This window comes from Salvelinus fontinalis, chromosome 5 (assembly GCF_029448725.1).
Source record: "Salvelinus fontinalis isolate EN_2023a chromosome 5, ASM2944872v1, whole genome shotgun sequence".
Lineage (NCBI taxonomy): Eukaryota > Metazoa > Chordata > Actinopteri > Salmoniformes > Salmonidae > Salvelinus > Salvelinus fontinalis.
Window position 1 is genome coordinate 62,306,149 of NC_074669.1, and position 23,470 is coordinate 62,329,618.

The 23,470-nt window shown below is 41.6% G+C and overlaps 1 protein-coding gene and 1 pseudogene across 1 annotated transcript; both read left to right on the plus strand.

Moving 5' to 3' along the window:
- Positions 1-6,624: 6,624 nt before the first annotated feature.
- Positions 6,625-9,142, plus strand: LOC129856167 (deleted in malignant brain tumors 1 protein-like). Its single transcript, XM_055924268.1, has 3 exons — positions 6,625-6,914; positions 7,343-7,693; positions 8,814-9,142. Exons 1-3 carry the CDS (start codon positions 6,695-6,697, stop codon positions 9,140-9,142), a joined length of 900 nt encoding a protein of 299 aa, XP_055780243.1. The 5' UTR covers positions 6,625-6,694.
- Positions 9,143-16,471: 7,329 nt separating this feature from the next.
- Positions 16,472-18,769, plus strand: LOC129856005 (mitochondrial import receptor subunit TOM5 homolog; annotated as a pseudogene).
- The last annotated feature ends 4,701 nt before the right edge of the window (positions 18,770-23,470 follow it).

Sequence of the window (23,470 nt, forward strand, 5' to 3'; positions counted from 1 at the left end):
CTCACTGACAGACTGGGTTGGTAGAAGGAGACGGGGGAGGAGGGAGAGAGAGACTGACATTAAAATCAGCTGAATATATTTTTATCACTGACTTCTCACCAGTGATGTCATCATAACCAGTAACCTGTTCCTCTCTTGTCCCAGCCCAGCCTGACCCTGACGTATAGTATCAGGCCTGTTGACTTGACTTGGGTAACAGACCTCTAGCTTCTACACCACATCCCCCCTTCTCCTGCTCTAACATGAGACCTCATCAGTACTCATTTTGGGTGCTGGTACTGTTTATATTGAGGTGCTGGAACATTAAGCCAATATTGTATAAGGGGTGAACTCAAGCAGTAGAAAGTTAGAGCTGATATTATAGGACACACTATGTGAACTTTGCTGCTCTGTCATCAGTTTCCTGCTGAGTTTTTCTAATGTCAGTGTTTCCTGTAGGTAGGTGGGTTTAACTGATCTTATCTGCTTAAAAGTTTGTCACATCATAGAAGTCAGGAAGTAATGAGAGAGAAGTCATATAGCCTAGCAGTATGTTCCACTCTTCAGTCCTCTCTTCATGACAGTAGACTTGTTTCGCTCAGTGGAACCCCAGTTAGAGACAGATATGATACCTGCAGTGGTACTGACCATCCTGTTGTGGAGCACAGGTAGGAGGCTGTTATGTTGATAGACACTTGTGACAGTTACTGAGATATGTTTTGATATTGTAAGATATATTACCATTTGCAGGGCTAGTAAAATAACATGCAACTGGAAGCAGACAGTAAAAATGTGTCTCAAAGCAGGACAATGATGTGATCACCTGTAAATGTACTTTACTGTAGCCTAACTGTCCATCTGGGGACAGGCACTAATGTCAGTTAAGTTGTGATGGTGTCATGCATCTGACTGTTGTATATTCAGTGTGTCAATGATTGATTGTATCTGTCTCTATGTAAATGAATGAGAGTATATATTATATTGGTGTTATGTTAGAGTAGGAGAAGGGAGGGGTGTAGATGATAGAGGTCTATGAGCTGAGTCAAGATCAACAGGTCAAACACTATATGTCACGAAGAGAAAGAGAAGATGTGTGAGAAAGAGAGAGAGAGAGATGAGCAAAGTGAGAGGGAGGAGAGAGGAGGGGTGGGGAGAGCAGAGGAGAGAGTAGTGGAGGGAAGGGGACAGAGGAGGGGAGGGGACAGAGGAGGGTAGGGGAAAGAGGGGGGTAGGGGAGAGAAAAGGGGAGTGGAGAGAGGAGGGGAGGGTGGAGTGGTGGAGGGGAGAGAGAGATTTGTAGAGGAGAGAGAAAGAGAGGTGGAGGGGAGAGAGGAGGGGAGGGGATTATTGTGGAGGAGAGAAAGTGTCAAGGAAGGACTCCACTAGGGCCGTCAGCCAGCTGGTTCCACTAGGGCCCTCTCAGCCAGCTGGCTCCACTAGGGCCCTCTCAGTCAGCTGGTGTTTGTAGGAGAGTGTGAATGTGTGTACAAAAAGTAGAACTACAAATGTCAAGGGAAATGAACTAAAGTGATAAATCTAGTCCTAGGTTTTATTTACTGTGGTGTTTGTTCTCCACTGGTTACCCTGTTCTCATCACAACAGGTCACACATTCTGCTGACATGATTGCACACTGTGGGATTTCACCTAACAGAAGGAGCTTGTCAATATTATATTTGTTTTCAAATCATTTTGGGGTCCTTGTAATCTGAGGGAAATATGTGTCTCTTATATCGTTGTACATTTGGCAGGAGGTTAGGAAGTAGAGCTCAGTTTCCACCTCATTTCGTGGGCACTGGGAACATAGCCTGTCTTCTCTCTGCCTGTGGCGACCTCTCTCAATAGCAAGGCTATGCTCACTGAGTCTGTACATTGTCCATATTAAAAAATTGGTTGGTTAGTGTACACCACAGTTTACATCCATATAGGGCAACTTGTTCAATTGCAAATTTTAATATTTTGTGTGAGGTTCTAATTGGTATGTCAATTTTTTGATTATTTTTTGATAGCTCAAACGGTGCTCACTGTGGCAGACAGTCTGATTGGACTAAATAGTTGTTGGTATCTTTTAGTTGTCACCGTATTAGACTAAACAGAGGTGATTTGATGATGTTGAAGTTGAAATGGTGCTGGAATAGTGGAGGCAGCTCCTGTTGTCTTTGTGACTTGCTGTAACTCTGTGGTTCTAAATCAATAGTTGGTTACTAGTCAGAAAATGTCAGAAACATGACCTTGCTTGACCATGCTGTAGGTCATGTAACTGTTTGTTACATGTAATATGTTTTGTGGACTTCACCGGACAGATGTTGCTCTCTGGTTTTGTGATGAAACAAAAATAGGGTTGAATTTATCCTGCCACTGTGTCTTCTTACAATCTCAGTTTTAGACATATATCACAGTGTCAAGGCATATAAACTAACAGAGCAAACAACACAATTATCACAACACATAGGTTGTAATATGGCTTTTATCTGGATTGGCTTCCCCAGTGATTTTACCCAGAACCCACTGCTGCTTGCAGGGCCGCCTGGACGCCAGATCTCCACCAGTCTAGTACATAACTCAACTCTCTCCCTGACCCCCACCAGTCTAGTACATAACTCAACTCTCTCCCCGACCCCCACCAGTCAAGTACATAACTCGACTCTCTCCCTGACCCCCACCAGTCTAGTATATAACTCAACTCTCTCCCCGACCCCCACCAGTCTAGTACATAACTCAACTATCTCACCGACCCCCACCAGTCTAGTACATAACTCAACTCTCTCCCCGACCCCCACCAGTCTAGTACATAACTCAACTCTCTCCCCGACCCCCACCAGTCTAGTACATAACTCAACTCTCTCCCTGACCCCCACCAGTCTAGTACATAACTCAACTCTCTCCCCGACCCCCACCAGTCTAGTACATAACTCAACTCTCTCCCTGACCCCCACCAGTCTAGTATATAACTCAACTCAACTCTCTCCCCGACCCCCACCAGTCTAGTATATAACTCAACTCAACTCTCTCCCCGACCCCCACCAGTCTAGTACATAACTCAACTCTCTCCCCGACCCCCACCAGTCTAGTACATAACTCAACTCTCTCCCCGACCCCCACCAGTGTAGTATATAACTCAACTCTCTCCCCGACCCCCACCAGTCTAGTACATAACTTGTTAGCTGATGAAACAATATACAACATAGTCTTGTTACCATGTGATGCACATTCAGATGTCATAAATCAGCACTGCAGAGCTCTCCCTGTCCTATGCCATGCCTTGATTGTATTACTGTTGATGATGTCTGGAAATGTGCATGTACACCCTGTCCCATCTACTGTTGCTAGCCCCAATTCTGACTTGTGCTCTGATATCTGCTTCACTGATTTCTGCTCTCGTAAAACCCTGTTTTTCTGCATGTTAACACTCAAAGCTTATTACCTGAAATGGATCAATTGAAAATGTGGTTTCACAGCTCCAATCCAGATGTGTTGGTCATTAATTAGACATGGTTAAGGAAGAGTATTTTGAATACTGATGTTAACCTTTCTGGTTATAACATTTTTTCGGTAAGACAAATCTTCCAAAGTTGGTGGAGTGGCAATCTTTATCAAGGATCACCTTCAGTGCTCGGTTGTCTCTACCAAGTCTGTCCCCAAACAAATTGATTTGCTGGTTTTAAACATGACACTTTCAAATAGCTCTTTGTTGACTGTTGCTGGGTGCTATCGTAGTCCATCAGCACCGGCCTGTACCCTACCATACATAAAGGGAACATTTGGACATTTGCCGTATGGTTAGAGAGAAACACCATAGTGCAAATGTACGGTCCTTTGCTAGACGTCCGCGAACGTTTGTAAAATTTGCGGATGGCGGCGGGCTGTGCACGGGGGCCAGATCTTTCAGGAAGGCATCGAACGAAGTCTCTCGGACATTCGGTTTCCGTTTAATAAAATGTTCAAATGTTGGTCATTTTTCCGCTGTCTCGGTAATACCCACTAGAGGGCGAATGGAATCATATTGCAAATGTACAAAATATCACCAATCACGACGTGGCCTTTTCTCGTAAACGGAAAAGATTTCGAAGACGAAACTTGGTGAGCATAGGTTTGGCATAATGGGCAGTTGGCCCCGAACAAGATGGTATCAAGGCCTCAACGCTTTTTGAGTTATGGCCATTTTTCTGGGATTAAAGGTCAAAAAACGAAAATAGATCGCTAATTTGACCACGTCACGTCAAAGTACATAAGCCTACGCTGTCAGGAAAAAAAGAACCAGCAATTTATCTATCGTAAATTAAGAGAAATTGTACATTGTACAATTCATGTTGTTCACAAAAAGGAGTTTTTTCCCCAAAAAAGTTACAGATCCAGTTGCAGCGTGTTCAGACGAACATTTTTTAAGTGGGTTTTGAAGTTCTGCGAGAATTCTGTGATTGTCTGTGATTTTCTGAAATAACACACACTCATTTAACCCTCTGTAAATAAGTCAGTTTTCACAACTTCATATGTGTGATTAGGCAACTCTCCTGAACTGTAAATCAGTCATTTCTCCAAACAGATGTCAAAGAAAAGCTCTCTCTCACACACACACACACACACACACACACACACACACACACACACACACACACACACACACACACACACACACACACACACACACACACACACACACACACACACACACACACACACACAGCAAGGATGGAGTGACAAAGTGCGGTGCTTAAAGACACACAGAGCCTGCAATGGCATTACCATTATCTCTAGGCCGTGCCGAGTTCAACGAGACGCCCCGCTTGACCGTAGCTCGCTCGGTCTGAGCGCAGCGACAGTGACAAGAGAAGGCCCAAAATGAAGCCTGGACCTAAATTTCAAGTCTTTTGCTTTTGGGAGACAAAGAGAGAGAGAGCACTGTTAAGGTTAGAATCACAATTTGACCTCAGGAATGTTCCTGAGGTCCTCCCGATCTGTGCAAGCCTAACCTTGACCGTGTGGCATTAACCCTTAACAGTGAAACCCGTTTTTTTTATCTCACAGTTTACAATGACATCTCTCCCCATAGGAATACATTGCCTGCTCCTCTAAATTCAACCTGAAGCAAATGTGGGTTTTGAATGCTTTATGAACCTGTCTTCAATGACAATCCATCAGGCCACTATGAGGTCTACCTGTGTTGATTCTAAGCTTCCTGGAGCAACCGGAAGTGGTTAAAATCACCCTAAAGTGATTTGCCATACCCAACCTGCAGTTTGTGATATATAGTGCATTCAACCCTGTGTAAATCAGTCAGTTCTTAACGTAAATAATTAAAACTCAGGATTCTGTAAAAGCCTACGATAATGAGGATATATTTTTACTTTTAGCTTCCTGTGCCAACCGGAAGTGCCATAATTGGGGTCAAAGGGGCTGTTTCGAAGGGTTAAAAAAGTCAGATCTTTCCAAAACTTCATATGTGTTTAGGCAACGCTCATGAACTGTAAATCAGTCATTAATCCCATCAGATTTCCAAGAAAAACTCACACACCCACACAGCAAGGATGGAGTGACACACTGTGGGGCTTAGAGACAGACAGTGCCTGCAATAGTTACTTTTGTTCAAACTATTAAAGAACCATTAGACCTAGAGCTCTGAAACTTTAGAAACCTGTTATAGAGCTCAGGTCGATAGTGCACGGTGACTTATGTGGCTCTAGGAGGTTCTCAGACCGATAAACAGCCTCGTACATTTGCAATAACTTCAATTCATTTGGACCATTACGAAAATGATGACATTTAGCAAAGTCCCAGAGTCGCAAGACTAGGTGCATTGAAACGGACCCCAACGTTTCTGTCCAATAGCTCATTCAAGAACCCCATAGCAAGGCATGGAAAAAAAGAAAAAAAGATGTTCAAATGTTCATAGATGACCAGCAGGGTCAAATAATAATAACCACAGTGGTTGTCGAGGGTGCAACAGGTCAACACCTCAGGAGTAAATGTCAGTTGGCTTTTCATAGCCGATCATTCAGATTATCTCTACCGCTCCTGCTGTCTCTAGAGAGTTGAAAACAGCAGGTCTGGGACAGGAAGCACGTCCGGTGAACAGGTCAGGGTTCCATAGCCGCAGGCAGAACAGTTGAAATTGGAGCAGCAGCACGGCCAAAAGGGGACAACATTTGAAGGGGTGTCCACATACTTTTGTATATATAGTGTATGTACACGTGTGTTGTTGCACCATACCAACGATAAGCCTGTCTTCCCATCACATCATGAAAGGTCATGTTGATGTTCATTTAACCTCTGTCTCTCTCTTCCCCTGACTCCTCCCTTTCTCATTTGTTTCTCTCTGTCTCTCTGTCTCTTTCTCTCTCTTTATCCTCTCTCTCTTTCTCCTCAGATCTCCAGGCTCAAAGCGTCAGTCCACCAGGTAGGTAGAGTATAAATCTACAGTGATTATAGCAGTTCAATATTAGTCAACTTTATTATCCCACATGGAGAAATTCATGTGTCCATACAAACCATTCTAAAACCCAATAACAAGTAGTGTTTTATGGAACTACTAATATTTGTCAACCACAAAGCATTACTGCTGTTAGAATAACAGAATCACTGTCATCATCTGTCCTCACCACTGTGTTTTCCTCTCTGCTGTTTACAGCTGCAGGATCAGTCAGACTGGTGGATGGGACCACTTCCTGTTCTGGGACAGTGGAAGTCTTCTACAGAGGAGAGTGGTTGGGTCTATGTCCTATGTGGTGGAGCATGATGAGAGAGGCTAAGGTTGTGTGTAGAGAGCTGGACTGTGGGAATCCTGTAGCTGCATCTAGAGGACCTCTGATTGAAGATGGAAGAAGAGGAGTCAGACTATATAGGAGTTGCTATGGAAATGAGTCTTCTATTAGACAGTGTGACATCAGAGGAGGACGTGGTGTCTGTAATGGTGAATATTATCATCATGTGACCTGTTCAGGTAAGAAACTGGTCATATTGAGAGATTTATTTGTACATTATACAATATTACCATGTATCATGTTTTATGTGTTTTTATTTCATTCAAATAGAGGGAGAGATGTCAGATGTATTTAAACATTATATTTGTGTTTGTCATATTGGTTTATGGGAGATGTTCATGGGCAGATCATTGTAGTTCAGATGGTACTGAAGTGAAGCTGCCTGATGGATGTCCAGCTGTTTATTTTCTATAAAGTGAAGTGAACTTATTCCTGTCTCCTGCCTGCATTATTCCCAACCCGATCCTGAGTGACTAAGAACCCATTTCTACCTCTTACAGTATCAAACATAGCAAACTACAATCTTTTATCCAACATATTTGTGTTTAGTCCTTGACAGTGTCATCAACAAAACGGATTGAATGTTCAACCAACTCTTTTTCTCCAGAGTCTGTGCGGCTTGTGGATGGAGCTGGTCTCTGCTCTGGGAGAGTGGAGGTGAAGTCCAATCAGTCCTGGGCCTCAGTGTGTGAAGCTGACTTTGACCGGCAGGATGCAGAGGTAGTCTGTGGGGAGCTTGGCTGTGGGGCTCCTGCAGCTCTACAGGGGGGGCTCTATGGAGGAGGTGAGGGTCAGACCTGGGATAAAGAGTTCCAGTGTAAAGGCAAAGAGTCCCTTCTCCTGGACTGTGACACCTCAGACAGAAAACACAACACCTGCCTACCTGGTAATGCTGTTGGACTCACCTGCTCAGGTAAGAAACAGTTTGTCACTCAATCAACATTGTTTGTCACCTGGAGTGAAGAAGATGAGAGACAATATAGGTGTGTTTTAGTGAGAAAATAGTAAGATTACTGTCTCTCTCTTTTCTTTTCTCAGAGCCTGATGATGTGAGGCTGGTGGGAGGAGGCAGTCGCTGTGCTGGTGGAGTGGAGTGGTACGACCAGGGAGAGTGGAGGACTGTGGGAGCTGAGGACATGGACCAGAAGGATGTAGCTGCAGTAGTGTGTAGACAGCTGGGTTGTGGCTCCATTGTTTCAATAATACCTGGAAACACCACTAGAGGGTTTGGAGCTTCCTGTTCTGGGTCTGAGCATGTACTGAGGGAGTGTGTGAGAATGTATGTTCTCCTTCCTGGATTCACAGTGATCTGCTCAGGTAATAACAAGATTTGCGGGCAGGTGTATAAAATTGAGAACATAGCCATGCAATCTCCATAGACAAACCTTGGCAATAAAATGGTCCTTACTGAAGAGCCCAGTGACTTTTAACGTGGCACATTTAGGAGCAACAACGCCTCAGCCACGAAGTGGTAGACAACACAAACTCACAGAACGGACCTCCGAGTGCAGCAGCGCATAAAACGTAAAAATAGTCCTTGATTTCAAAACTCACTGCTGAGTTCCACATACTTTTGTCCATGTATTATATCTCCTTCCTGGACTCACAGTGATCTGCTCAGGAAATATCAACATATTATAATTATATTCAACTGATTTCCTTCATTCATACAACTTCCTCTGCACCTCTCATGATGACTGTTTAACTTGTCAGTCTGCTTTGCAAAATAGATCACTCAGTCAAGTAGGAATAAAATACAAGTTAAATATCCCAGAATGCTTTTATATTTGAGAGTTATCTCAGTGAACGTCTCTACTCACTACCACTGTCACATGTCATGTTATTGTCATATCTAAATGAGGAAAGTAGTTGAGGAGCTACGTTTTCTTTTTCTCTCCTCTTGTTCCAGATGTCCTGCTTAAGCCTGATATCAACATATGTTGTCTCAGTGACTGTAGGCCCACTACTCATGTTGCCCTGTGAGGGAGGGTGGCTAGCACTGTTACATGCTGATGTTATTGTCATATCTATAGGAAACTAGTTGAAGAGGTTTTTCTTCTTCTCTTTTATTGTTACAGATCTCCTGGTCCAGCCTGATATCTCCCTGACTGACTCAATGGGAGGGGTCTCCAGGGGCCACCAGGGGCCCGAGATGTTCAGGGGCTACAGCTTCACCATCACCTGCTCCATTCAGCCACAGTACCCAGGAGGCTCCTTCCTCCTCACGTCCACCGGCTCCAACAGAACCCAGACCCAGCCAGCTGTCAATCACTCTGCTGCCTTCCTCTTCCCTGCTGCAGATGACTCCCACCAAGGGAACTACAACTGTGTTTATGACAATTATGTTTTCTCTCATAACTTCTCCTCTGAGAGTGATCTCCTCTCCCTCACCGTCACAGGCAACTGAACATGAACCAGGCTTATAACTTTGTCATTGACAGATTTCCCACAGATCTATGTGATGATGATCAGTCCCCTCATCAAAGGTGTTTCTGTTTGCAGCCTCTCCTCTGCCAGCCTTCATCATCAGACAAGTTGTAGTGCTGCTGATCCTACTGACATTCATCACCTTCTACCTGTACTACAAGGTAAAGACATTTACTCAGACGTTACAAGTCATTTAAACTAGAGGGAGAGGGTGAGGAGGAGAGGGAGGGAGAGAGAAGGGAGATACTAGAGAGTAAATGTCTGACTGTTGGTGCTGTGTCTCCCCAGACCACCAGGAGGCAGAAGAGAGTGAACAGGGTGAGCAGCATGGATCTTTATGTCAATGCCATGGAGATGGTCTCTCTGAGCTCCAGGTCTGAAGCTGGACCAGGAGAGGAGAGAGCAGCCCAGGGGACGGAGTAGGAGTAGAATGAAGCTGACCCTACATGCTGATCTTAGGTCAGTTTGGTGTTTTAAATCGATGGTCAGCAGTGGACTGGTGTTTATTTATTTTATTTTATTTATTTACCGTTATTTTACCAGGTAAGTTGACTGAGAACACGTTCTCATTTGCAGCAACGACCTGGGGAATAGTTACAGGGGAGAGGAGGGGGATGAATGAGCCAATTGTAAACTGGGGATTATTAGGTGACCATGATGGTTTGAGGGCCAGATTGGGAATTTAGCCAGGACACCGGGGTTAACACCCCTACTCTTACGATAAGTGCCATGGGATCTTTAATGACCTCAGAGAGTCAGGACACCCGTTTAACGTCCCATCCGAAAGACGGCACCCTACACAGGGCAGTGTCCCCAATCACTGCCCTGGGGCATTGGGATATTTTTTTAGACCAGAGGAAAGAGTGCCTCCTACTAGCCCTCCAACACCACTTACAGCAGCATCTGGTCTCCCATCCAGGGCCTGACCAGGACCAACCCTGCTTAGCTTCAGAAGCAAGCCAGTAGTGGTATGCAGGGTGGTATGCTGCTGGTTTAAAATGTGGTGACAAACCTTAAGTGTTTCTAATTTTAATAAAAGGTTCAGAATTAGTTTATCTTTCTAGAACCTTGGAAGAAATCTAAAAGGAGTGACTGCAACCACAATGATTAATTTTAGATGGGGATTGGGGTAACAAGGGGTTTGGGTAACAAGGGGTTTTGATAACATGGGGGTTGGGTAACATGGGTTTTTGGTAAACTTGGGGTTTTAATTATTTCAAGAGAGTAGCTCAATTATGTCTGTTTTGTGTTCCAGAATGTATTACTTTTTGTCTTCATGTCTTTATCTTATTTAGTGTCTCTTAGATTCTTTATCTTATTTAGTGTCTCTTAGATTCTTTATCTTATTTAGTGTCTCTTAGATTCTTTATCTTATTTAGTGTCTCTTAGATTCTTTATCTTATTTAGTGTCTCTTAGATTCTTTATCTTATTTAGTGTCTCTTAGATTCTTTATCTTATTTAGTGTCTCTTAGATTCTTTATCTTATTTAGTGTCTATTAGATTCTTTATCTTATTTAGTGTCTCTTAGGATTCTTTATCTTATTTAGTGTCTCTTAGGATTCTTTATCTTATTTAGTGTCTCTTAGATTCTTTATCTTATTTAGTGTCTCTTAGATTCTTTATCTTGAAGTGTCTCCATTATTAATTCATGTATTATTATAATCATCTGCTCATTCTTTGTATTTTGATTTTTTTTTTAATAAAGGGGTTTGTTGTTGTTGTTTACCTCATGATGTTATTGATTATAAATGTTATGATATTGATTATGATGTAGATTATTGTTATGATGTTGTTAGTAGTATATAGATAGTGATGTTATTGATTATAAATGTTATGATATTGATTAGGATGTAGATTATTGTTATGATGTTGTTAGTAGTATATAGATAATGATGTTATTGATTATAAATGTTATGATATTGATTATGATGTAGATTATTGTTATGATGTTGTTAGTAGTATATAGATAGTGATGTTATTGATTATAAATGTTATGATATTGATTAGGATGTAGATTATTGTTATGATGTTGTTAGTAGTATATAGATAATGATGTTATTGATTATAAATGTTAAGATATAGATTATTGATTATGAAGTAGATTATTGTTATGATGTTGCTCTCTAAACTGCCATGTAATCAACTGAATGCTTTTAATAAAATTACAGGCTGTCAGTCTTGTGTGATTCCCCTCTTGGACAGACTACAACATACAGTATGAATTAACTGGTCATACATTTGGCAGGAGGTAAGGAAGTGCATCTCAGTTTCCACCTCATTTTGTGGGCTGTGTGCACATAGCCTGTTTTCTCTGGAGAGCCAGGTACCCACCTGTATATAGTCCTGCTATTTTTATTTTACTGCTGCTCTTTAATTACTTTTTACTCTTTAATTACTTGTTACAGGCCAACCCAAGCTGTATTGTTCAGTAGGATAATAGTAGACCAACCCAAGCTGTATTGTTCAGTAGGATAATAGTAGACCAACCCAAGCTGTACTGTTCAGTAGGATAATAGTAGACCAACCCAAGCTGTACTGTTCAGTAGGATAATAGTAGACCAACCCAAGCTGTATTGTTCAGTAGGATAATAGTAGACCAACCCAAGCTGTATTGTTCAGTAGGATAATAGTAGACCAACCCAAGCTGTACTGTTCAGTAGGATAATAGTAGACCAACCCAAGCTGTACTGTTCAGCAGGATAATAGTAGACCAACCCAAGCTGTACTGTTCAGCAGGATAATAGTAGACTAACCCAAGCTGTACTGTTCAGTAGGATAACAGTAGACCAACCAAACTGTACTGTTCAGTAGGATAATAGTAGACCAACCCAAGCTGTACTGTTCAGTAGGATATTAGTAGACCAACCCAAGCTGTACTGTTCAGTAGGATAATAGTAGACCAACCCAAGCTGTATTGTTCAGCAGGATAATAGTAGACTAACCCAAGCTGTACTGTTCAGTAGGATAATAGTAGACCAACCCAAGCTGTACTGTTCAGCAGGATAATAGTAGACTAACCCAAGCTGTACTGTTCAGTAGGATAATAGTAGACCAACCCAAGCTGTACTGTTCAGCAGGATAATAGTAGACTAACCCAAGCTGTACTGTTCAGTAGGATAACAGTAGACCAACCAAACTGTACTGTTCAGTAGGATAATAGTAGACCAACCCAAGCTGTACTGTTCAGTAGGATATTAGTAGACCAACCCAAGCTGTACTGTTCAGTAGGATAATAGTAGACCAACCCAAGCTGTACTGTTCAGTAGGATAATAGTAGACCAACCCAAGCTGTACTGTTCAGTAGGATAATAGTAGACCAACCCAAGCTGTACTGTTCAGTAGGATAATAGTAGACCAACCCAAGATGTACTGTTCAGTAGGATAATAGTATTACTATTATTGAAACAGAGAAACTGAGTCAGAAATTCTCAGGTTTCAAAATTTCTCTAATTTTTTCCCAGGTTTTTGTTCTCAAAGTCTGACTTTTTTAAACAGAAAACCAATACAATTGTATGTTCTAAGTCCATAACAATGCTTAAACCACATCAGGAGACCACAATTGAGGGTTGGGAATTTTTTTTGAGAGTAGTTCCCCTTTAATTCAAGTGTGCAGGCACCTAGCAGTGTTTCTGTAGTACAGGCACCTAGCACTATTGTTGGATTAGCAGTGTTTATATAGTACAGGCACCTAGCACTATTGGTTGGATTAGCAGTGTTTCTGTAGTACAGTTACCTAGCACTATTGTTGGATTAGCAGTGTTTATATAGTACAGGCACCTAGCACTATTGGTTGGATTAGCAGTGTTTCTGTAGTACAGGCACCTAGCACTATAGTTGGATTAGCAGTGTTTCTGTAGTACAGGCACCTAGCACTATAGTTGGATTAGCAGTGTTTCTGTAGTACAGGCACCTAGCACTATTGGTTGGATTAGCATTGTTTCTGTAGTGCAGGCACCTAGCACTATTGGTTGGATTAGCAGTGTTTCTGTAGTACAGGCACCTAGCACTATTGTTGGATTAGCAGTGTTTCTGTAGTACAGGCACCTAGCACTATTGTTGGATTAGCAGTGTTTCTGTAGTACAGGCACCTAGCACTATTGTTGGATTAGCAGTGTTTATATAGTACAGACACCTAGCACTATTGTTGGATTAGCAGTGTTTCTGTAGTACAGGCACCTAGCACTATTGTTGGATTAGCAGTGTTTATGTAGTACAGGCACCTAGCATTATTGTTGGATTAGCAGTGTTTCTGTAGTACAGGCACCTAGCACTATAGTTGGATTAGCAGTGTTTCTGTAGTACAGGCACCTAGCACTATTGTTGGATTAGCAGTGTTTCTGTAGTACAGGCACCTAGCACTATTGTTGGATTAGCAGTGTTTCTGTAGTACAGGCACCTAGCACTATTGTTGGATTAGCAGTGTTTCTGTAGTACAGGCACCTAGCACTATTGTTGGATTAGCAGTGTTTCTGTAGTACAGGCACCTAGCACTATAGTTGGATTAGCAGTGTTTCTGTAGTACAGGCACCTAGCACTATTGTTGGATTAGCAGTGTTTCTGTAGTACAGGCACCTAGCACTATTGTTGGATTAGCAGTGTTTCTGTAGTACAGGCACCTAGCACTATTGTTGGATTAGCAGTGTTTCTGTAGTACAGGCACCTAGCACTATTGTTGGATTAGCAGTGTTTCTGTAGTACAGGCACCTAGCACTATTGTTGGATTAGCAGTGTTTCTGTAGTACAGGCACCTAGCACTATTGTTGGATTAGCAGTGTTTATGTAGTGCAGGCACCTAGCACTATTGTTGGATTAGCAGTGTTTCTGTAGTACAGGCACCTAGCACTATAGTTGGATTAGCAGTGTTTCTGTAGTACAGGCACCTAGCACTATTGTTGGATTAGCAGTGTTTCTGTAGTACAGGCACCTAGCACTATTGTTGGATTAGCAGTGTTTCTGTAGTACAGGCACCTAGCACTATTGTTGGATTAGCAGTGTTTCTGTAGTACAGGCACCTAGCACTATTGTTGGATTAGCAGTGTTTCTGTAGTACAGGCACCTAGCACTATTGTTGGATTAGCAGTGTTTCTGTAGTACAGGCACCTAGCACTATTGTTGGATTAGCAGTGTTTCTGTAGTACAGGCACCTAGCACTATTGTTGGATTAGCAGTGTTTCTGTAGTACAGGCACCTAGCACTATTGTTGGATTAGCAGTGTTTCTGTAGTACAGGCACCTAGCACTATTGTTGGATTAGCAGTGTTTCTGTAGTACAGGCACCTGGTGTAACCAACTTCACATAGCCCCCAGAAGAAAGACACACGGACACCCACACTTCAGGTTGACTCAGTTTTTATCTGCAGTAAAATATATCAAACAGTGATGACAGGCATTGACAGGACAGTCACATGTTCACTGCTCTCAGACTGAATCCACAAAGTGATTGTATAGTATACATGCGATGTGTTCAGAAAATAACAAAAAATACAGAAAAGTATACCTGCAGTAAAATAAATCAAACAGTGATGACAGGCACTGACAGGACAGTCACAGCCACACGTTCACCGGTTAGGTAGGACACAAGATATCTGTTAGATAGGAGCAACAGTAGTGATACATGGTTAGGTAGGACACAAGATATCTGTTAGATAGGAGCAACAGTAGTGATACATGGTTAGGTAGGACACAAGATATCTGTTAGATAGGAGCAACAGTAGTGACACATGGTTAGGTAGGACACAAGATATCTGTTAGATAGGAGCAACAGTAGTGACACATGGTTAGGTAGGAGACAAGATATATGTTAGATAGGAGCAGCAGTAGTGATACATGGTTAGGTAGGACACAAGATATCTGTTAGATAGGAGCAACAGTAGTGATACATGGTTAGGTAGGACACAAGATATCCGTTAGACAGGAACAACAGTAACGTTATTGATACATACCCTCAATGTGAAGTGATATTAATCCATAAATACAGAGCACAAGTACAACCCTTTTATATAAACCTTTAAAGGTAGTTAGAAAATAAACATTCACTTAATATTTCAATAAGTCACCTGCTAGTAAATCACCTGCTGGCAATAGCTGGCGTGACATTGTAGTGCAGAGACCAACGGTGCTAGTTAGCTCGTCATTAACACGGCTAGCTAAGACAGCAAAAACTTGGTTAACTGGCTGAAATAGGTCTTCAATTCATGAACGGCAAAATAAATATATACATAGCCACATTCGCTATTGACTTTAGGATATATGAACCAGTTTTCCAAAACCACTATTGTGTTACACAGTTTTAAACAGTTTTTATGTACAGAGGAAGAGGACTCGAACCTGCTCTCAGAAAATCTCTCAGACTGAGGAGCGGGCAGACCAACTTCCCAAATAGGGGAGAAGCACTCAAAACACACTAGTTGTACTTTCAAAGAAAATAATACAAAAATGGTAAGTCCGAAGACCTCTCGTATTACCAACCTTACTACAATGGCAGTAAATATTTTTATGAATTCAGTAACACATAATGAAAGGAAACTTTATTTACATCACCCCTTTTCCTGAGGTGAATGGTTTCACCCACTGCTCTCTCCCGGAACTGAGGCTTTGAGATTTACATTTTCACTTTGTTACATCTTTGGTGAGCAAAATGTAATATTCATGTCTAAACATACTGAATTGTAATTGGATGCATTTTACCACCGTATCATACTGTGCTATTATTGGTTAAGAGAACCCAGATGGTTAGGTCGTGGTCAGCTGATCATGGTTGGAGATACGTGAACATGCCAGTTGTAGCTAGCTAATAAAGAGCTACGTTAAGAAATATCCTGTAGTACTGCATTTTATTATTTTGTACAAAGCGTGCAAAACATGACAGGTGACTTCATATACATTATAGCAGGGGGTTGGCAACGTTTTTCAATTTACAAATGAGCCTCCAATTTCTAAAGATCTGCGTGCCTGTATAACGCCCCACCCAGCAGACTGTCGACCAATCACGTTCAGGTTGTCATGCCGCGTCACGCGGTTGCTAAACCAATCGTAACGTAATCCATTCTCAGTCAGTGTACTTTATGTCGAGAAACTGCCTATTTTCATCAAAAATACGTACTGTCACGATCCCAAAGCTATACGATACTACAGAGAGCAAGTTAATTATCTCACATCTCCGAAAATATCAGTAATGTTGTACTTCTTTTTGACAAAACTCATGATAATGTTGGGTTTTTGATTTAGAGCCCAATAGACTCCCGTTCAATCCTTGAAAGAGCCTCTCCTTGTCCCAGGATCACCCAGAATGCACCGCACCGCATTATGACATAGCAAGGGCATCGTTTCCCATCTCCTCAAAATTATTTCTGAAGTTGTGAATGTTAGATTCCACTCTGTGAGACACATCGATCTGCAGGTTGAATATGGTGAGATTGTAAACTCCTAAATTGATAGTGCAGTTTGTTTAGGTGATTTAACAGCTAGTTATCTACTTCGCATGCTGATATTGTCTTTGGTATTATTGTGTGTAGATACGTTTAGCTACCTGCCAGCCCATACAGAGAGCATTGCATTGTGGATTTTGTAGTCAACTTGAGCTGCAACAGATTTCCACAACGACGTTCCATCTTGTTACCAACCTTATTATTAGGGATGCACCGATATTACATTTTTGGCCGATACAGATATCCAATATTTTCCTTGCCAAAAAGAAACCATACCGATAACCGATATAAAACATATTGTGACCTTTTAAGCATTCTAGTACAGTTAAATAGTTAATGTCTGGGGGCATTTCTGTTAGTTTTAGCTGTTCTCCAACTAATACTTTCGAGTTTATAGTACAGTAAATTAGCTTCAACTGGTGGAGGGATTCTACACACCCCATTTAGCCATACCCTAGGTTTAGCTGTATATCTACACACCCCATTTAGCCATGCCCTTGGTTTAGCTGTATTTCTACACATCCCATTTAGCCATGCCCTAGGTTTAGCTGTATTTCTACACACCCCATTTAGCCATACCCTAGGTTTAGCTGTATTTCTACACATCCCATTTAGCCATGCCCTAGGTTTAGCTGTATTTCTACACACCCCATTTAGCCATACCCTAGGTTTAGCTGTATTTCTACACACCCCATTTAGTCATACGCTAGGTTTAGCTGTATTTCTACACACCCCATTTAGCCATACGCTAGGTTTAGCTGTGTTTCTACACACCCCATTTAGCCATAACCTGCGTGCAAAACAAAACACATAACAGCTAATAATGTAGCTAAATACTGACATTATCCCCAATCGAGATATCTGCTCGTCGTTTCAGCTCCAACTGAACTTAAAGGTGCATTTCAGACACACATCTTCGTGGCCATTCAGGATGTAGTGTACTCGGACTGTCTAGCTCTAGCTAATAACGCAGCATAGTAGGCTATTGGTTGACAGACAGCCGCTAATCAGATCACATCACCGCCAGATAATTAACTAAAGATGCTGAAAATGGAGGGACTCGGGCCGAAGATGGACCCGGTAAAGATGAAGAGGAAGATGTGGTATCTTCGGTCAGGAACTTTCTCCTCCATGTCGCCCTACTCCGAGTCAGTAAGTATTGGACCAGAAGCTAGTCGGGTGTCCCTATGATGTCAACTGTGTAGCCTGGCAGGTCCAAGATCTGTTTGTGTTTTTGCCCAGAGTCATGTATTCATATCTAAATACATGCCTCTGCTTTGGTCTATTCCATTGATATTGTCAAACTGAACATTACATTGAACATGTGAGTCATTTAGCAGAAGCTCTTATCCAGAGAGACTTACAGTAGTGAGTGGATACATTTTCATACGTTGCATTGGCAGGACAATTCCATTAGTAGTTGGGAGGAGAGCAGAAACAGCCTAACACCTACACTGATACTGTGTAACCTGTCTGCAGTCAACCAGCCATCCAGACTGAAGTGAAGGCCTTATTACAGAATGAAAACACCTTCTCTTTCGTCGGCATGGCAACCTGTAAACATGTCAGTGGTGTCACAATGTTGCACAACAGCAGCAGAACATTGGATGGAGGGTCATTGTATCATTACACAGTGTCCCTGTCAATTCTACTGTATTGGTACATGTGGTATTACAATACATTAGATCTGTAGACGGCAGCATTGAAACAATTTCCAACACATAGTCAACTAGCAACCTACTCTGTTTCAGTGCTGGTTAAATATCCCACTTATTTTATTCTGCTGTTAGAGGCCATCAGTAGAGACAGTCAGGAAAATAGTCTTTATAGCTAGTTTGTTTCTGTCAAACCATGGGAAGTGTGTCTATGTAGGTAAGTACATATACAATTAGGATTTTACTTTAAGGTCAAATGTACTGTAACTGTCTAGTTGTGAAGAGAACCTAACTGTTGTTTATTGACCTCCTCCCCTCTCCATTCTAGCACCATACGTTCTGTTGTTTACTGATCTCCTCTCCATTCTAGCACCATACGTTCTGTTGTTTACTGATCTCCTCTCCATTCTAGCACCATACGGTCTTCAGAAGCTGGACAGCATATGAATAGAATCCATCTTCTCCCACCCTCTCCCCTCAAGTTCTACATCACACAAGATGCTTCAGAACAACAACAACAACAACAGGCTGGTGAAGTTGCTACCCAACAGGAACAACCATGACAACAACAAGCTGGTGAAGTTGCTACCCAACAGGAACAACCATGACAACAACAACAAGCTGGTGAAGTTGCTACCCAACAGGAACAACCATGACAACAATGACAACAACAAGCTGGTGAAGTTGCTACCCAACAGGAACAACCCTGACAACAACAACAAGCTGGTGAAGTTGCTACCCAACAGGAACAACCATGACAACAACAACAAGCTGGTGAAGTTGCTACCCAACAGGAACAACCCTGACAACAACAACAAGCTGGTGAAGTTGCTACCCAACAGGAACAACCATGACAACAACAACAAGCTGGTGAAGTTGCTACCCAACAGGAACAACCATGACAACAACAACAAGCTGGTGAAGTTGCTACCCAACAGGAACAACCATGACAACAACAACAACAAGCTGATGAAGTTGCTTCCCAACAGGAACAACCATGACAACAATGACAACAACAAGCTGGTGAAGTTGCTACCCAACAGGAACAACCATGACGACAACAACAAGCTGGTGAAGTTGCTACCCAACAGGAACAGCCATGACAACAACAACAACAAGCTGATGAAGTTGCTACCCAACAGGAACAACCATGACAACAACAACAACAAGCTGATGAAGTTGCTACCCAACAGGAACAACCATGACAACAACAACAAGCTGGTGAAGTTGCTACCCAACAGGAACAACCATGACAGCAACAACAAGCTGGTGAAGTTGCTACACAACAGGAACAACCATGACAACAACAACAAGCTGGTGAAGTTGCTACCCAACAGGAACAACCATGACGACAACAACAACAAGCTGATGAAGTTGCTACCCAACAGGAGCAACCATGACAATAACAACAACAAGCTGGTGAAGTTGCTACCCAACAGGAACAACCATGACAACAACAACAACAAGCTGATGAAGTTGCTACCCAACAGGAGCAACCATGACAATAACAACAACAAGCTGGTGAAGTTGCTACCCAACAGGAACAACCATGACAACAACAACAAGCTGGTGAAGTTGCTACCCAACAGGAACAACCATGACAACAACAACAAGCTGGTGTAGATGCTACCCAACAGGAACAACCATGACGACAACAACAACAACAAGCTGATGAAGTTGCTACCCAACAGGAACAACCATGACGACAACAACAACAACAAGCTGGTGAAGTTGCTACCCAACAGGAACAACCATGACAACAACAACAAGCTGGTGAAGTTGCTACCCAACAGGAACAACCATGACGACAACAACAAGCTGGTGTAGATGCTACCCAACAGGAACAACCATGACGACAACAACAACAACAAGCTGATGAAGTTGCTACCCAACAGGAACAACCATGACGACAACAACAACAACAAGCTGGTGAAGTTGCTACCCAACAGGAACAACCATGACGACAACAACAACAACAAGCTGGTGTAGATGTTACCCAACAGGAACAACCATGACGACAACAACAACAACAAGCTGGTGAAGTTGCTACCCAACAGGAACAACCATGACAACAACAACAAGCTGGTGAAGTTGCTACCCAACAGGAACAACCATGACGACAACAACAACAACAAGCTGGTGAAGTTGCTACCCAACAGGAACAACCATGACAACAACAACAAGCTGGTGAAGTTGCTACCCAACAGGAACAACCATGACAACAACAACAAGCTGGTGAAGTTGCTACCCAACAGGAACAACCAATATGTTTAAGTTGTATATTCTCCCAAGTGTTAATGTCACCACCATGGATGTTTAAGTTATATAGCCTACCAAGTGTTAATGTCACCACCATGATTGTTTAAGTTATATAGTCTACCAAGTGTTAATGTCACCACCATGGATGTTTAAGTTATATAGTCTACCAAGTGTTAATGTCACTGTAGGGGGTGGGTTCCAGAGACCCTCCCCATTGTTAATTAAGGGACTTTAAGATTCATATGTTTTGCTGCAGGCCTTATATATACTGTTATGATACTGTTGCTATGTGTCTAAACTCTGCCACTATACGTTGTAAAAGCCATCTATATTAGTCTTTGTGGTTAAGCCCTGGCTGTTGTGAGTGTGTGCTTGCAGGCTGGGTCTGAGTCAGACTGAAACTAGATAAAGAGAAGTAACCACTGTCTGGTTTTGACATGTTGATCTTGTGTGACAGTGGACAATGCTAATGAATTCAGAGAAGCTACTGTACTAGGTTGTCTTATAAGGTAACCTCAGCTTATTGATACACACATACATTGACGTAGGTGATTATACCACTAAAGAGTGATCACATGTATATAATCAGCTGTGTCCTGAGGTGGGGTGCAGAACTTACTCTGAAACATACATGCTGTGTTCCCGTTGTCAACTTCTGTCTGCAACTGCATTAATAAATGAATGATTTATTTACTTAAAGATAATGTCTGACTACTGATTTCACCAGTAAGCAAATGATTGACAAGGAACAAGGAACCTGCCCCGACATCACCACCATGGATGTTTAAATTATATATTCTACCAAGTGTTAATGTCACCACCATGGATGTTTAACTTCTACTTCCTCCCAATCCCGGGTCCGGGAGCACCCCCACCAGTAAAAAAGCTGACTAGCATAGCCTAGCATAGCGTCACAAGTAAATAGTAGCATCTAAATATCATTAAATCACAAGTCCAAGACACCAGATGAAAGATACACATCTTGTGAATCCAGCCATCATTTCTGATTTTTAAAATGTTTTACAGGGAAGACACAATATGTAAATCTATTAGCTAACCACTATAGCAAAAGACACAACTTTTTTTTGTCCACCATTTTTTTCCTGCATAGGTAGCTATCACAAATTCGACCAAATAAAGATATAAATAGCCACTAACCAAGAAACAACTTCCTCTGACAGTCTGATAACATATTTATTGTATAGCATATGTTTTGTTAGAAAAATGTGCATATTTCAGGTATAAATCATAGTTTACCATTGCAGCCACCATCACAACTCTCACCAAAGCACCTAGAATAACTACAGAGACCATCGTGTATTACCTAATTACTCAACATAAAACATTTCTTAAAAATACACAGCGTACAGCAAATGAAAGACACAGATCTTGTGAATCCAGCCAATATTTCAGATTTTCTAAGTGTTTTACAGCGAAAACACAATATAGCGTTATATTAGCTTACCACAATAGCAAACATCACAACAGCATTGATTCAAGACAAAAATAGCGATAACGTATAAACCACCAAAATATATACATTTTTTCACTAACCTTCTCAGAATTCTTCAGATGACAGTCCTATAACATCATATTACACAATGCATATAGAGTTTGTTCGAAAATGTGCATATTTAGCGGCACAAATCGTGGTTATACAATGAGAAAAGTAGCAAAGCTGCAAAGAAAATGTCAGGAGAAATCTTTGGAGAGGCACCTATTCTAATCAGTAACTAATCCAAAACTTGACTAAAAAATACAGGTTGGACAGCAAATGAAAGACAAATTAGTTCTTAATGCAATCGCTGTGTTACATTTTTAAAATTAACGTTACTTCAACATACAGCGTGCTAAAGCGAGACCGCACCGAATTTCATGGCGGAATTATTATTTGACATTTGTCAACATAAATACGAATTAACAACATAAAGATTGCTTACTATTTGCTGAGCTTCCATCAGAATCTTGGGCAAGGTGTCCTTTCTCCAGAACAATCGTCTTTTGGTTGAAAGATGTCCTCTTCTCCTGTAGAAATAGCAGCTAACGATAGCCACCCACTGGAGAGGTGGCCAACTCGTGAAAGCGCGTGACAAAGAAATCCCATAAAATCGCAATAAACTGATATAAACTGCTATAAGTCGGTTTAAATTAACTACCTTATGATGTCTTTAACACCTATAACGAATAAAAACATGACCCTAGATATAGAACTGCTAAAACGAAAGCTTTTGCAGGACGCCATTGTGATGTCCCTCTTGCGCCAAACGCCCCGTTGAAAAGAACGGTACTTCCGTTCCATGAGCCTTTATAGTGTCCCAGATTGCGCAATCCAGTCCATTCAAATTCTCACCGCTTACTGACACCTATGGGAAGGCGTATGCAGTGCATGTAGCCCCATAGCTTACATGGGGACTTATAAACTGACCTTAGAACAGGGACCTCGATTTCAGAAATCTCACTTCCTGACAGGAAATGTGCTGCAGAATGAGTTCTGTTTCACTCAGAGAAATAATTCAAACGGTTTTAGAAACTAGAGAGTGTTTTCTATCCAATAGTAATAATAATATGCATATTGTACGAGCAAGAATTGAGTACGAGGCAGTTTAATTTGGGAACGGAATTATTACAAAGTCCCAACAGCACCCCCTATTGAGAAAAGGTTTTAAGTTACATATTCTACCAAGTGTTAATGTCACCACCATGGATGTTTAAGTTACAGTGGGGCAAAAAAGTATTTAGTCAGCCACCGATTGTGCAAGTTCTCCCACTTAAAAAGATGAGAGAGGCCTGTAATTTTCATCATAGGTACACTTCAACTATGACAGAAAAAATGAGATTTTTTTCCCCAGAAAATCACATTGTAGGATTTTTAATGAATTTATTTGCAAATTATGGTGGAAAATAAGTATTTGGTCAATAACAAAAGTTTATCTCAATACTTTGTTATATACCCTTTGTTGGCAATGA